Raw genomic sequence first — 16,288 nt, 5'->3', positions numbered from 1 at the left:
CAGTGGAAACATATTCTCAACGTCTACCCTGTTAAGCCCCCTTCCGATCTTTTATGTTTCTATAAGATCACCTCTCATTCTTCTAAACTCCAATGAATAAAGGCCTAACCTGTTTAGCTGTTCTTGATAAAGACAACCCCTTCATCCCAGGAATCAGCCTAGTGAACCTTTCCTGAACTGCCTCCAAAGCTAGTATATCCTTCCTTAAATGTGGGTACCAAAACTGTACGCAGTGCTCCAGGTATGGCCTCACCAACACCCTGTACAGTTGTAACAAAACTTTTAAACTCTAATCCCCTAGCAATAAAGGCCAAAATTCCATTTGCCTTCCTAATTACTTGCTGTATCTGCATGCTAACTTTTTGTGTTTCATGTACACGAACACCCAGATCTCTCTGTAATGCAGTATTTTGTAGTCTTTCTCCATCTGAATAATCTGCCTTTTTATTCTTCCTACCAAAGTGGATGACCTCACACTTTCCCACATTGAACACTATCTGCCAAGTTTTTGCCCACTCACTGAACCTATCTATATCCCTTTGCAGGTTCGTTGTGTCCTCATCACAACATGCCTTCCCACCTATTTTTGTATCATCAGCAAATTTGGATACACTACACTCTCTCCCTTCCTCCAAGTCATTAATATAGACAGTAAATAGTTGAAGCCCTAGGACCGATCCTTGTGGCACCCCACTAGTTACAGCTTTCCAACCTGAAAAAGACCCATTGATCCTGACTCTCTGCCTTCTGTGTGTTAGCCAATCCTCAATCCATGCCAAAACATTACCCCCAATACCCTGAGCTCTTATTTTGTGCAATAACCTTTTATGTGGCACCTTATCGAACGCCTTCTGAAAATCCAAATACACTACATCTACCAGTTCCCCTTTATCCACTCTGCTTGTTATATCCTCAAAAAACTCTAACAAATTTGTCAAACATGATTACCCTTCAATAAAGCCATGTTGACTCTGTTTGATTGCATTATATTTTTCTAAATATCCTGCTATTCCTTAATAATGGACTCGAGCATTTTCCCACTGACAGATGTTAAGCTAACTGGTCTATAGTTACCTGCTTTCTGTCTCCCGCCTTTCTTGAATAGGGGCGTCACATTAGCGGTTTCCCAATCCGCTGGTACCCTACCGGAATCCAATGAGTTTTGCTCTCTTATGACCAACGCCTCCACTATCTCTGCAGCCACTTCTTTTAAAACCCTTGGATGCAGGCCATCAGGTCCTGGTGACTTGTCTGCCTTTAGTCCCATTAGTTTGTCAAGAACCTTTTCCCTCATGATAGAGATTGTTACAAGTTCCTCTCTCCCATTTACACCTTGCTCATCTATTATTGTTGGGATGTTTATAGTGTCCTCCACCATAAAGACCAATGCAAAATATTGGTTTAAATTATCTGCCGTTTCCCTCTTATTAATTCCCCAGTCTCATCTTCTAAGGTTCCCATGCTTACTTTAGCTACTCTCTTACTTTTTATGTACCTGTAGAAGCTCCTACTGTTGGTTTTTATATTTCTTGCCAATTTACTCTCATAATTAATTTTCTCCCTCTTTGTTAGTTTTTTAGTCATCCGCTGCAGGTTTCTAAAAAATTCCAAATCCTCTGGCCTACCACTAGCTTTCGCCACTATGTACGCCTTTGTTTTTGATTACTCTCCTTAACTTTCTTTGTTATCCATGGGTGGTTCATCGTTCTCATCGGGTCCTTCCTTCCGACTGGAATAAATGTTTGCTGAGTGTTATGAAATATCTGCTTAAAAGTCTGCCACTGCTCATCCCTTTCCCTTTTCCCTTTAGTCTATTTTCCCAGCCTGTTTTAGACAACTGTCTCTTCATACCTCTATAATTGCCCTTGTTTAAGTTGAAGATACTGGTTTGAGACCCGAGTTGCTCACCCTCAAACTAAATTTTGAAATTCTACCATGTTATAAACGCTTCCCCTTAGAGGATCCTTAACTACAAGATCTCTTATTAATCCTACCTCATTTCACATTACCAAATCTAAAATAGCCTGTTCCTGGATAGGTTCTGCAACATATTGTTCTAAGAAACAATTCCTGATGCACTCTACAAATTCGTCTTCCATTCGTCTGCAGTTCTGATGAAAGGTCACTGACCTGAGACGTTAACTCTGCTTCTCTCTCCACAGATGCTGACAGACCTGCTGAGTATTTCCAGCACTTTTTGTTTTTATTTCAAATTTCCAGCATCTGCAATATTTTGCTTTTATTCAAATGGATTCTGTCCTTGCCCCTTCATTTTTAAGCCACGTTTCCATTATTGCCACTTCCATCATTATTCCATCATATTCCTATAGCTATTTGTGCTAGTAGCTTACTAACCTTATTCACCACACTTTGTGCATTTACACACATGCATTGTAATCCTGTTTTGCATTCCTCGTAGTCCTTCTCAGTCCACTCCCATCTAATGCAGAACTACTCCCTTCTCTCGTACTAACACTCTTCTTCTGACCCCACCTAACATTTTGCCATTTCCTACTCTAGTTCTGTCTGTCCCTTCCAACTGTGTACCTTGCTGTTTCTCTCTTGTATTATCTCCTGTTTCCCGCATCCCTGCCAAGCTAGTTTAAACCCTCAAAAAAAACTAGCAAATTGCCTCGCAAGGAAATTTGTCCCAGCTCTGTTCAGATACAACCTGTCCAGCCTCTACACGTCCCACCTTCTCCAGAACTGATCCCAGTGCCCCAGGAATCTAAAACCCTCCCTCCTGCACCATCTTTCCATCCATGCACGCATCTGCACTATCCTCCTATTTCTATACTCACTTGCGGGTGGAGTAATCTGGAGATTACTACTTTTGAGGTCCTGCTTGCTAATTTCTTACCTGGCTCACTAAACTATGTTTTGTTTGATTTGATACTATCCTCAAATTCTTTATTTAGCCACGGATGATGCATCCATCTCAGCAACTTTATCACTGGGATAAATCCTCTCTGACAGTCATTAAATATTTCCTTAAAAGCCTGCCACTGCATCTCTACCTAGTTTCCCAGTTCACTTTAGTTAGCTGTACCTTCATACCCTTATAATGACCTATTTTTAAGTTTAAAGCACTAGTCTTAGACCCACACTTCTCCCTTTCAAACTAAACATGAAATTCTATCATGTTATGATTGCTGTCGCCTAGAGGCTCCTTTACCATTAGGTTATTGATTAATCTTGTCTCATTACACATTACCAGGTCTAGAATAGCCTGCTCCCGAGTTGTCTCTAGCACATACTGCTCTAAGAAATTGTTCCGAATACACTCTGTGAACTCATTTTGCAGGCTACCTTTGCCAATCTGATTCGCTCAATCTACATGTAGATTAAAACCATCTATGACTATTGCTGTACCTTTCTTACATGCCCCATTTATTTCTTCCTGTATACTCTGTCTTACAGGTACTGTTACAGTTGCAGCAACTGTTAGGGGGCCTATAAACTACTCCCACAAGTGCCCTCTTACTTTCCTATTTCTTATTTCTATCCAAACTGATTCTCCATCTTGCTCTTCCATGCTAAGGTCATCTCTCCCTACTGTACTAATGACATCCTTAATTAACAAAGCTACCCCATCACCTTTTCCTAACTTCCTGCCTTCTCAAAATGTTGAATACCCTTCAATATTCAGGTCCCAGCCTTGGTCACCTTGCAGCTATGACTCTCTAATGGCTATCAGGTCATATGTATTTTACTTCTATCTGTGCTAACAATTCATCCATTTTGTTACAAATACTGCGTGCATTCAGATATAGAGCCTTTACCTCTGTCTTTTTACCATTTCTGCAATCTTTTGCCTTATCTCCTGGTGCAGTCTTACACTTGTATGCTCTCTCCCTTCCTGCCACACTCTGGTTATCATTACCCAAATTTCTACCCTGCTTTATTACCTCGTTGTTTTTCCTTTGTTTTACCACGTCTCCTCTCACATGATGCATTCCCCCCTGCTATTTAGTTTAAAGCCCTCTCTACTGCCCTAGATATAGGACTCGCCAGAACACTAGTCCCAGCATGGTTCAGGTGAAGACTGTTCCAACGGTACAGCTCCCACTTTCCCCAGTACTGATGCCAGTGCCCCATGAATCGAAACCCATTTCTACCACACCAGTCTTTGAACCATGCATTCACCTCTGTAATCTTATTTCCCCTATGTCAGTTTGCTCATAGCTCAGGTAATAATCCAGAGATTATTACCTTTTGCGGTTCTGTTTTTTAATTTAGCACCTAGCTGCTCATAGTCCCTACACAGAACCTCTTTCCTTGTCATATCTATTGGTACCCACATGGACCACAACAAGTGGATCCTCCCCTTCCCACTGCAAGTTCCTCTCAAGCCCCGAGCAGATGTCCCAAACCCTGGCACTGGGCAGGCAACACAGCCTTCTAGACTCTTGCTCTGGGCTGCAGAGCACTGTCTATCCCTTGACTAAACTATCCCCTACTACTACTACTACATTCCTGTTTAGTTCCCCCTGCTTGAATGGTTTCCTATACCACAGTGCCATGGTCAGTTTGCTCCTCTACCCTGCAGCCCTCACTCTTATCCATACAAGCTGAAAGGACCTCAAACCTGTTGGACAATTGCAAGGGCTGAGGCTCCTCCACTTCTGCCTTCTCGATCCCCTTACCTGCCTCACTCGCAGTCACACCCCTTGTCCCTGACCGCTGACCAAATCAGAAGGCTCAATCCTATGGGGTGTGACTGCCTTCTGGAACAAAGTGTCCAGGTAACTTTCCCCTCACTGATGCATCGCAGTGTCTGTAGCTTGGCCTCCAGCTTATCTACTCTGAGCCGAAGCTCTTTGAGCCGTATGTACTTACTGCAGACGTGGTTGCCGTGGATCACATTGGTGCCCACAAGCTCCACATACTGCAGTTGCAACTCATCACCTGCCCTGCCATCCTGATTGTGTTTTAAATAACTAATTAATTTTCTTAATTTTTAATTAATGCATCTCCTCACCAGCACTTACTGTACTAATTTAAACCTTGGTAATGCAATAAACCTTACTGCTTAAAAATAAAAACAGTAGACTCACCAACTTCTTACTTCTCTTCTGGTTGCATGTCTTAATTAATTAGAAGGTAACTGCTTAAATTTTTATTTTTATTTCACATTTTTCTAATTTCCAGCTGTTAACACACACACCCTAACAGCAGTTTACTATCCTAGCTATTTACAGATACTCCCTAACAGCAGTTACTCACCAAACACCTTACAGCTTTCCTGTGATGTCACTGTCTCAAGGTTGCCCTCTATTTCTGGAAATCAACTTGTGTCTTCTCCAGCTACTGGAGGCTGAATAAGGAGCACCAAATTCTCACCTTCACACTCTGACTGTGTCCCTTCAAGGCGAAGTCTCCTCTCCGTGCACTCCTTACTGGAACAGTTTGGTTAGGGACCTGGCGAGCAAAACTGAAAGCTGTTTTATCTCGATATCTGCTGAGTTCACAAACAACAAGGTGCATGCGTAATGTGAACCCACATTCCCACACGTGATCCCTTTAAATTTTGTTACGTGGCTGTACACACTATATTTAACGTGGAACAAAATCTGTGCGGTACTTTCCAGGCTGTCGCACGTGTAGCTTAGTGGAAACATTGGTAGGAAGGTGGTAGGGGGATGCGGGTGGTGAGGAATGCAAGGAAGTGGTCGGAGATTGGCTTCTCTGACAGATACCACAGGAGTGTTGGTATATGCATTAGGAAAGGATGAACTTGCTGGGTCCATTCTCTTGGGGAAAAAAGATTGATAGAGGTCTTTTAAATTATGAAAGGTTTTGATAGAGTGGATACAGAGAAAATATTTCCACTTGTGAGGAAGAGCATAGCAAGAGGCCATCAATATAAGATACTCGCTAAGAAATCTAATAGGAAATTCTGAAGAAACTTGTTTAACCAAAGAATGGTGGGAATGCAGAACTTGTTACCAGCAAGAGTGGTTAAAGTGAATAGTATAGATGCGTTTACAGGGAAGCTAGACAAGCATATGAGGGAGATGGGAATAGAGAGTTACGATGATAGATTTAGATGAAGAAAGATCGGAGGAGGCTTGAGTGGTGCATTAACACCGGCATGACCTGGTTGGGCCGAATGGCCTGTTTCTGTGCCATATATCGTATGTAATCCTATGAGTAGAGCATCTATAGTAGATGACAAGATTAAGGAGGTGGCCATGAGAATGGTAAGTGTTCATATGGAGAGAGTGATCCCAGGAGGGCAGGTACTTCAGAGGAGAGAGGCTAAGAGCTCTCCACCACTTTCTCAAGGACAATTAGGGATGGGCAACAAAAGGTGGCCTTGCCAGTAACAATTTTTTTCAAATGAAGATAGAAACAATCAAAGATAACGAGTTTCTCAGTGAAGGAGAAAAGGGAGGATATCTTGCTGAGAAGCTTGGGCGGAGCGACGGACAATGAAGATTTTAAATGGGAGGTGAGAGCTGTGTAAAAAAGTGAGATGCTCCTAGGATGAGAACGTCACACAGGAATAGATTGGAGAGACCAATGTGTGATTTGGGGACATATTGGACGGGGTAGCTGGTAGAAGTTATTGGCAGGTAGGAAGGTTTCAGCAGCATAGAGTAAGGTGTCCTTATCCATGAGCTAAGATATCAGTGCAACTATCGAACAATATGGTCATGGATGGCAAAATCCTTGTTCCCAAGTGAACAGACATTCTGGAGGGAATTGTGAAGAAAAATAGTGATTGTTGGTCTGATGAAAGCATTCAAGGGGACATTGGTGGGTGGGGTGTTTGGACTAGGAAGGAAGTTGGCAAGATTAGCCCTGAGATTTGCTGGAGGATCAACAAGAGAGGAGAAAGGGACAGTTGGGGTTGCTGCCCTAAGGAGGCAACAACAAGTGCTTCAAGCCTTGGGCAGTGGCAGGAGAGTAGGAAGATAGTGAAATAGTAATTGATTGGGATAGGGGTTGGGGGAGGCAAAGTACCTGAGGGGAGATAGGAAGGTGATGTGATTGTTGGCAGGAAGGAGGGGAGACATGAGAGAATAGTGCGTGAGTAGGGAAGAAAATAGAAATTGAAGTAATGGGTTTGGATCCAGAGCGGCAAACAAAGAAAGCACACGCATTCGGGTTACTTGGGCATAGGAAAGACTAGAAGAGACATATCCTGGTCGAAGCACTCCCCTGCCCCCACCTCCTCTAAATCGTAGGTGCCTTGTATCAAAAAATGTTATACTGGTATCTTAATGTTCTGAACCAGTTAAGCATTTGGCGAAGAAATGGCAGGTTAGCTCCCTAAATTGAATTTTATTCATTTTCCATAAAACATTAGGCATACCAACATGAGGGACTAACAACTCTGTTTAATTATAATTACGATATTAGCAACAACAAACTAAACAGGAAACTACTAAATTGTGGAATTACAGAATGCTGACTAGCAAAGGCAGAAAGGGGAAGGATCTGTGTTTTTTTTATCATTGATACTTTCAGTGAGTTTATAGTTAATCAAAAACATCTTGTGGTTTGACTGTAATTCGAAACCAGTATTGTCATATTGTATAAAGCACTGGGGAGGGGGGCTACATTTGGAATATTGTGTCATTTTGGGCACCCCATCTTCAAAAGAACATAGCTGCATTTGAAATGATTGACGAGGGATAATTCTGGAGATTATGAGGACAGATTTGTGGAGCTGGACTAGTTTTCATTTGGATTTGGGGAATGGCACGATCAAAATCATTAAAATACTGGGATAGACATAGTTGATGTAGATGTAAGCCTGTAATGGGGTATGTTGTACGTGATCTGTGGAAGGTGAGGCTTGACAGCTGAATAGCCTTTTAAAATTTTGTGCGTTCATGCATAGTGCAAATCATCTGTTTGTGTGAACCATCTGTTTTCCATTAATTCCTTTGTGTCATATGTAATAAATGGTTCATACAAGTGCCAAATTCCACCTAATCAGAGGATTTTCTTTGTAGGGATGAAAGAGATTTTAATGAATCCACATGTGTCGAGAAGTAAGTGTTAAAGCATGAATAATAAATTTTCTCCCCTGCTGTTAACTAATTTCATTAGTTACTTGCATGGTGCAAGAAGTTTTCTTCTGTGTTATTAAGCATTTGTCCTCACCAGGAATCATTTTCATCAAAAAGCTATTCATTTCTTTGATCTTTCTTCTAATGTGGATAAAGAGTTCAGAGTATAATCTGAACTGATAACTGACGAGATAAAACATCTTTGGTGAGCTAATATTTTTTAAATGGAGGGAATTGTGTTGTTACATTTTATCCAACAACAATAGTGTGTCTTTATATAATGTATTTAACATAATAAAGTATCTCAGAGGTGGAAATTGCTGCAGAATGAGAAATGAAGATCAACATTAACGAGGGAACTAAAGACATAAGCAAAGGTGTAGATTTTGAGGAGGCTTTTGAAGGAGGGGAGTAACATACAAGGCAGAGAATGGAACTGAAAGGACTGAACATTCTGTAGCTAAGAGTAGGATGAGGAGAATGAGACATGCCAAGAAGGTCAGAAAGCAAGTGGAGGATGCATAAATTGATATAGGACTCAAGGTTGCAGAATTGGAGAGGAACAGGGCCTTGGAAGGATTTATAGATGAGGACTGATACTTTGAACTTGATGCAAAGAGATCCAGTGAAGGTTGATAAATCCTGGGATAATAGGGCAACAGGACTTAATGTAGGATTGCATGAGGACGAAAGAGTTTTGGACAAGTTACTCCCTATGAAGGGCAGAACTTGGGTGATTGGCAAAAAGAGGAGTAATGAAGTCAGCATGTGCTAAAAGCATGATGAGCCCCATTTTGCAATCAGCACAAACGAACAGTACCATTCATTGCGCTTGCATTTGCCCACAGGCTTTGCACTGGAAGTTCTTCTCAGCCAACTGTCGAAAAAGTGCGGCACCTTTGCCGGAGCATCTAGGACCTATGTGAACAGGAAATGTAACTCTTTGTCCTTAACCAATCAGATTGATAAATTGTTAAAGAGCAGCACAGAGTCTGAACCAGGAAGTGTCAGTTAGTGTATTTAATCCAGTGGCAAATCAGATACAGAAAGAAAAATGATGACAAGAAAAGATTGGATTAAGAGTTAAAAGAGACAAAGAAAAAGTGGGAAAAAATTAATACTCCAATATTAATTAAAATCTGAAGGAATGGGACTCCACACTTGTTAAAGTTCATTTTCCATGCCAGAGAGTCTGCTTGACCATAATTAAGACTTGCAACAGTATTCAAATGGTACTTACACTGGAATGGACAAGCCTTAACTTTTTCTAATGAGGTTAGTGTGTATATATATCAGGTAAATACATCAACGTCATGCTGTTCCATGTATTTCAATGGTGAGCCTCTCAGTGATATACCGTTATCATGCAGCTTCTGGAGAAACAGGGCATCTCAGACAGCAATTTCCTGATTTACACATTTAACTGCACATGTGAAGTTACTAGAAGATGCTGTCTGATTTACATTTTAATAACAGAGAGCACAGTTATTTTTACCACAAAATCTGGCCTGGTAGGTATTTTAGTGACATTGGGGGTCAGGTGGATGTGGAGACTGGCAATGTCGTAGAAGTGGAAATAGACAGTCTTGCAGATGGAAAGGATGCGAGCTTTAAAACTGTTCAGTCAAGCAGGATTGTCGAACTCAGTTTGAAACTGTTGCTGAAGAGAATGAGGGAGTAGATGCTAAGGTCTGGGAGTTCTTGGCAAAAGCCAAGCAGCCTTACTGATTTGAGTTCAAGGAAATTCTTGCTTCATCTGGGACATGGTATGTGCTCAAGGAATCGAGAATGGTGGCAGAGGGGTAAAGCTGGCTGTTCAGCATACATGTGCTTGCTGACCTCATGCCAATGAAGTTTCCAACAGGCAGCATGTAGAAAAGTAAAAGAAAGGAGCCCAGCATGGAGCCTTGGGACACACCAATGTGACCATGTGGGGCTGGGGCAAGAAGCCATTATAGTAGCTGTGCTGACTGTTTTGGGACAGATAGCAATGGAAAGCTAGAGCAATGACACAACGGTAGACCTAATGCAGGGGTGGAGAAAGAGTGGTCAACTATGTCAAATGTTACAGCGAGGTTAAAAAGGATAGCACACCACAGTTATAAAGGGTGTCATCAATGTCTTTGACCCAAGACTATGCAGAAAATGGCATGAAAGGATTCAAAAAGGGAATATGGAAAATCTGGGCAGGGAGCTGGTGACAACATATTCAAGAACTTTAACAAAGCAGGTGAGGTTGAAAATAGGGTCATAGTCAAGAGATAAAAGTATCAAGGAAGGGTATTTTGAGGAAGAGGAGTAAGGATAGCAGTCTTGAAAGTTGGGACAAAACATGAACTATATTAAACAATGTATATTTAAATATTAAATATTGGAGGGATAGACTGACCAACACTGAAATCAGCGTAAAGAGTATATTGACTGGCATGTTACAATCAGATGATAGTAATAGGCAGAGCATTAAAGATTAGTATCCTCATAAGGTTATAAAATTAATCCAACCCTCAAAAGACCAAGCAGATGATGATGGAGCTGTGCATAAGAAGACTGAAATGAAAGACTAGCAGTCAAACAGCTGCAGGATCTGGCAAAAGGGAAGAGTACAATGCCAATATCATTTAATGTCTATCACAGCAAGGTCTTGAAAAGTCCAAAGATTATTATGCAGTAATTGATGGGGAATGTGTGTGGCAGTCATTCCCTCAGAGCTTGTCCCGTTCCACTGCCATAACTTGAGCGGAAATTTGTTGAAAAACCCATTTTCATATGTTGCATCAGTGGAACAAGAGAAGCCCTGAGGAACTCCTGCTGATTTTTAAGAGAGAGAATTTAATAAAGTTTAAAAATATATAAGGAAGAAGTCCGTAAAGTCTATTTAGTTAGAAGCTTCAGAAAATAAAATTTTCTCCACCAACTGAAAATGTTAAAGTGATACTTGTACTAACTAAACCAATTTATATTGGTAAGATTTTAAAGAAAAAACATATTACTAGAATATGATCCAGCAATTTAGATTAAAGCACATGTTGGATCAGAATTGAGAGAGCTTTACTATGTATGCAGCTATGCTTAATTGATCTGGGAATGCTTAATTCTGGCATTGGGTTCCCAAAGTGAAAAAATGTCCTCGGAGCTGACATCTTCATTGTTGAGCACAAAATTTCACCAAAAATTAAATGAGGCAATCATATCCACCACAACCAAAAGAGACGACAGTTTAGTATTTTTTCTTAAAATTTGTTTTCTTTGTCAAAACGTTAATCAAATTAAGTGGCAGAACACTTGATGTGGTTAATTTTTTAATGGTGACATTTAATATTAATTTTAATATTCTGGGTGTTTTAAGGGCAATTTAAGACCAACTGTGGTTCAATAGATAAATGCACAGTTTTAAGTAGCATTTTGTCATACCAGCAAAGAAGATCCCAGCTGTGATCCTTGGGCTGTACAGAATTAACAGAACTCTGCTGGAACCCAAGGCAGTGCGAGAATTTTTTTTTTCATTCATGGGATGTGGGCATCGCTGGCTGGGACAGCATTTATTGACCCTTGCCCTTGAGAAGTTGGTGGTGAGCCGCCGCCTTGAACCACTGCACTCCATGTGGGGTAGGTCCACCCACAGTGCTGTTAGGAAGGGAGTTCCAGGATTTTGACCCAGCAACAATGAAGGAATGGCGATATAATTCCAGGTCAAGATGGTGTGTGGCTTAGAGGGGAACGTGCAGGTGGTGGTGTTCCCATGCAACTGTTGTCCTTGTCCTTCTAGTTGGTAGAGATCACGGGTTTGGAAGGTGCTGTCTCAAGAGGCTTGGTGCGTTGCTGCAGCGCATCTTGTAGCTAGATGGTGCACACTGCTGCCACTGTGCGTTGGTGGAGGGAGTGAATGTTTGTAGGTGGATAGGTGCCAATCAATTGGGCTGCTTTGTCCTGAATGGTGTCGAGCTTCTTGAGTGTTGTTGGAGCTGCACCCATCCAGGCAAGTGGAGAGTATTCCATCACACTCCTGACTTGTGCCTTGTAGATGGTGGACAGGCTTTGGGGAGTCAGGAGGTGAGTTACTCGCTGCAGGATTACTCGTCTCTGACCTACTCTTATAGCCATGGTATTTATATGGCTACTCCAGTTCAATTTCTGGTCAATGGTAAGCCCCCAGGATGTTGATAGTGGGAGATTCAGCAATTGTAATGCCATTGGATGTCAAGGGGAGATGGTTAGATTCTCTCTTGTTGGAGATAATCATTGCCTGGCACTTGTGTGACACGAATGTTACTTGCCACTTACCAGCCCAGGCCTGGATATTGTCCAGGTTTTGCTGCATTTCTACACTGACTGCTTCAGTATCTGAGTAGTCATGAATGGTGCTGAACATTGTGCAATTATCAGCAAACATCCCCACTTCTGACCTTATGATTGAAGGAAGGTCATTGATGAAGCAGCTGAAGATGGTTGGGCCTAGGACACTACCCTGAGGAATTCCTGCAATGATGTCCTGGAGCTGAGATGATTTACCTGCAACAACCACAACCATCTTCCTTTATGCTAGGTATGACTCCAACCAGTGGAGAGTATTCCCCCTGATTCCCATTGACTCCAGTTTTGTTTGGGCTTCTTGATGCCATACTCAGTCAAATGCTGCCTTGTTGTCAAGGGCAGTTACTCTCACCTTACCTCTAGAGTTCAGCTCTTTTGTCCATGTTTGAACCAAGGCTGTAATGAGGTCAGGAGCTGAGTGGCTCTGATAGAACCCTAACTGAGCGTCACTGAGCAGGTTATTGCTAAGCAAGTGCTGCTTGATAGCACGGTCAATTGCACCTTCCATCACTTTACTGATGATCAAGAGTAAACTGCTGGGGCGGTAATTGACTGGGTTGGATTTGTCCTTTTTTTGTATAGGACATAGCTGGGCAATTTTCCACATTTCCACAGTGCTGTAGCTGTACTGGAACAGCATGACTCGGGAACATCAGTATTCTGGCTTTGGCGATGAAAAATAAAACTGAGTTCCCACTTTAAGATTGGATAAAACTGCGGCTAATTAAATTAGCCTATTGGTCCTCTGTTCAAGCTCAGTTGAAGGATGGCCACTTGGGTGACACATCTTTGGAATCATACTTCAATATATAGCTTTGCCTTCAAATGGTGAAGGATAAGGGGAGAAAATCTATAGCAAAGATAAAGCTTTTAAGAAAAATTATGTATTTCAATTTCCCCATTTTACTTTCCTCTACTAATTTACAGTTTTTCTGCCTGTTTCTCAATCATTTTCTGCTTTATTCTTTACTCGGCTTGCTACTTGCCACAGTAGTTTTCATTTTCACAACAGCTGGCTCAACTTATAACATGTTCTATTTAATTTCACTGTAATATTGCTACTAATGCTAAAAATGATATACATACTCTGATTTCAGAGAACAGGTAGTGAAATGAGCATTGTAGAAATTGTCACTTACCAGTTAGAACTTCCCTAGTTTAAGATGATCTCACTAAGTGAATAGCTTAAGAACAAAGGACAGAATATGTTCAATAACTGTTCATTTTTAGAAGAACACAACAAACTGGAAATCATTTTTAAATAAAAAAATTTCTGTGTAGATATGTTGGTTTTCACCAATCGCATCTCTCAAATGTAGCTTTACATTGATGATGATTTATTTTCAGTTTGTTTTACTCAACTATACAGTACCATGCCTGGAAAGTGATAAAAACTTATCACTGATGGTAACCATTTTATCGCATCACTTTTTCCTTGGTTCTTAGGTCATACTATCACAGGTCTGATCATTCCTTTGTCATTTTCACCTCCTCTAACATGGTAAATGAGCAACAAAAAACATCAACATTATTCTCTTCAACTAACTCAAAAGTCTGATTTGTTTGTATCTGCAGGGGCTGTTTCGCAAGTACTGGACAGTTTGGAGGAAATCCATGCACTAACGGATTGCAGTGAAAAGGACTTGGATTTTTTGCACAGCGTTTTCCAGGATCAGCATCTCCATACACTACTCGATGTGAGTCATTTTTAGCCTTTTTTTTCAAATATAGCTTCAATGTTCTTTATCATGGGTCTCTTAAAGTCTTAAAATATTTGATTTCAACTTGATCTTTTCCTTTTTGTTTTTGGGGGTATGGGGGGAATCTGTCATAGCTTCTTGGTGGTACTGCCTCTGGAACAATCCAGGTACATGGGGAACCAAATGCTGATTTGAGTTGACAATTTAAAATAATTGACATGGCAAATCTTTTAAAAAGGGCTAATGTAGCTTTAAAATTGTCATACCTGGCTTTACTTGGCTTTTCTGATGCTTGAGGGTGTGCTTTTTTACTTTCTGGAAAGTGCAGCGGCTGTTTCAAAAGTAATGCACAATTTGGAGGAAATCCATGGACTAGCAGATTCCAGTGAAAAAGGTTTTCTGTGCAGCATTTTGCAGGTCTGTGTCTAGATGGCTATTATGTTGGAAATCGTTATTTCACTGCCCTGCAGACCCGCCCACCACAAAATAAACTGTGTAATAATCTGCCTTTCGGTCTTTTGTAACTCAGCAGAAAACAAAGGGGCCAATCCAGTTTTTATCTTCAAATTGTACTTGATTTTGCTCCTTTTGGGACAGTAGCCTTTGTTAAACTCTTAATTTTACCACAACCAGCTGTTAAATTTTGCCAGTTCTTGGAATAATTAATTAAATGACATAGTAATCTGAACTGATCTTGCTTGGCCTTATTTACATTGGTACATGACCTCTTCTATTCCTTTTTTTGGAAAAAAAAATGGTTATTTAAAGTGCTTTATTGTGTACCCCTTTAACACGTAATACTGCAGGTTTTAACCAATTGTAAATATTATTTCAATGTCTAGCACTATATCCTGGCACTAAAATGGACCCTCCAATGAAAATATTGTTTAGCGCTGTGACTTTGCTACAAATATTTTCTGCTGCACAGTAGTCTTGTACATCAGTTGTCCTTCCATTATTATCCATGTGCAGGATTTTTAGTTCCATATGGGGGTGAGCATGAACGTGGGCAGGCGTGAAAATTTCCGCTGCTGACCAGCCTTCCGGTTTACCGTCACCCTCCCATCCCTGGGACATTTTTCCGGAGATGCGATGCGGGTCAGGATGGCGACCCACCCATGAGGGGCGGTTAGCCAATTAAGAGCATTAAATGGCCACTTAAAGCCTATTGTCAGAGGCCAACTGGAATTTTCCAGTCAACCTATGGGACCCTTGAGGGGGACCAGTGCTCCAAGCAGGCTTTGAGGCCCTTCCTGCCTGCCTGGCCACAGCTGCAACCTACAGGCCGCCCTGTGGAGGGGTTCACCCTCCACAATTGTGGTCGGCTGCTGAGGACATTTTTGAATTGAGATCTTTTCAAAGTTGGAGAGAGGATGCCTCAGGATGGAAGCACCCTGTTTCTTTCTCACCTGAACTGCAGGCTGCTGCTTTTTCGAAGCTGGAGGGCCTCCTGTTGGCCCTCCAGCTTCGAGAGCCCACCCTTAATTGTGTGGCGAGCCTGCCCTCTGACCACTAATTGGCCAATTCGGGAAAAATTACTGCCAGGTGACTGTTTCCCACACAGTGCGGGGTTGTGACCCCCATTTGACCCTGACGTTGGGGTCCCTACCCAAAGGACAAAATCCTTCCCTAAGTATCATTTTGTTTTAGAAGTTCTGTAGTATAGTTTAGCGAATGTAGGAATTATGTTTTAAAAATTGCTTAAATGAGTAACTTAAATTTAGGGTGCATGATCTGAAAGATTTTATCAAAGTAAAATTCCCAATCAGATTACGGCAATCCTGCCGCACCTGTGCCTCAAGCAAATGGTCGGGGTATGAGCATGTTTGAGTCCCAAGGCTGTGCAGTACTGGTACAGCTTGGATAAATGTTCCTAATTTTTGATAAAGTTGTATATGAAATCCCTTTTGATAGCTAAACATTCTGCCTCACATAACAGAAGTAAGAAACATTGCTTATAGATTCCTCATGCTATGAGCCTGTATTCTGTTGACTAGAATAACAGTGGAATGGAAGTTATAGAATCATTTATGGCAATGAAGGCGGCCATTCGGCCCATCGGGTCCATGCTGGTTCTTCACGGAGCTATGCAGTCAGTCCCACTCCCTGGCAATAAAGACCCAAGCAAGGAATTACAGGCGCAGATTGCCATGTGGGGATATGATGTTGTTATGGCTATAACGGAGACCTGGCTCAAAGAAGGGGAGGACTGGGTGTTAAATATTCCTGGATGCAAGGTGTTCAGGAAAGATA

The 16,288-nt window shown here is 41.4% G+C and overlaps 1 protein-coding gene across 5 annotated transcripts in view; it reads left to right on the top strand.

The window, feature by feature from the left end:
* The window catches only part of caska (calcium/calmodulin-dependent serine protein kinase a), a 615,545-nt gene that overhangs the window by 405,212 nt on the left and 194,045 nt on the right, over positions 1 to 16,288 (top strand). For all 5 annotated transcript variants that reach the window (XM_068040666.1, XM_068040667.1, XM_068040665.1 and 2 more), the window contains one exon: positions 13,911 to 14,032. In XM_068040666.1, the coding sequence (XP_067896767.1) occupies positions 13,911 to 14,032 (122 nt within the window). The remainder of the gene's footprint in view (positions 1 to 13,910; positions 14,033 to 16,288) is intronic.

Source organism: Heterodontus francisci, chromosome 10 (assembly GCF_036365525.1).
Source record: "Heterodontus francisci isolate sHetFra1 chromosome 10, sHetFra1.hap1, whole genome shotgun sequence".
Lineage (NCBI taxonomy): Eukaryota > Metazoa > Chordata > Chondrichthyes > Heterodontiformes > Heterodontidae > Heterodontus > Heterodontus francisci.
Note: the sequence above shows the minus strand (reverse complement) of the source record. Positions and strands in the feature narration are given on the sequence as shown.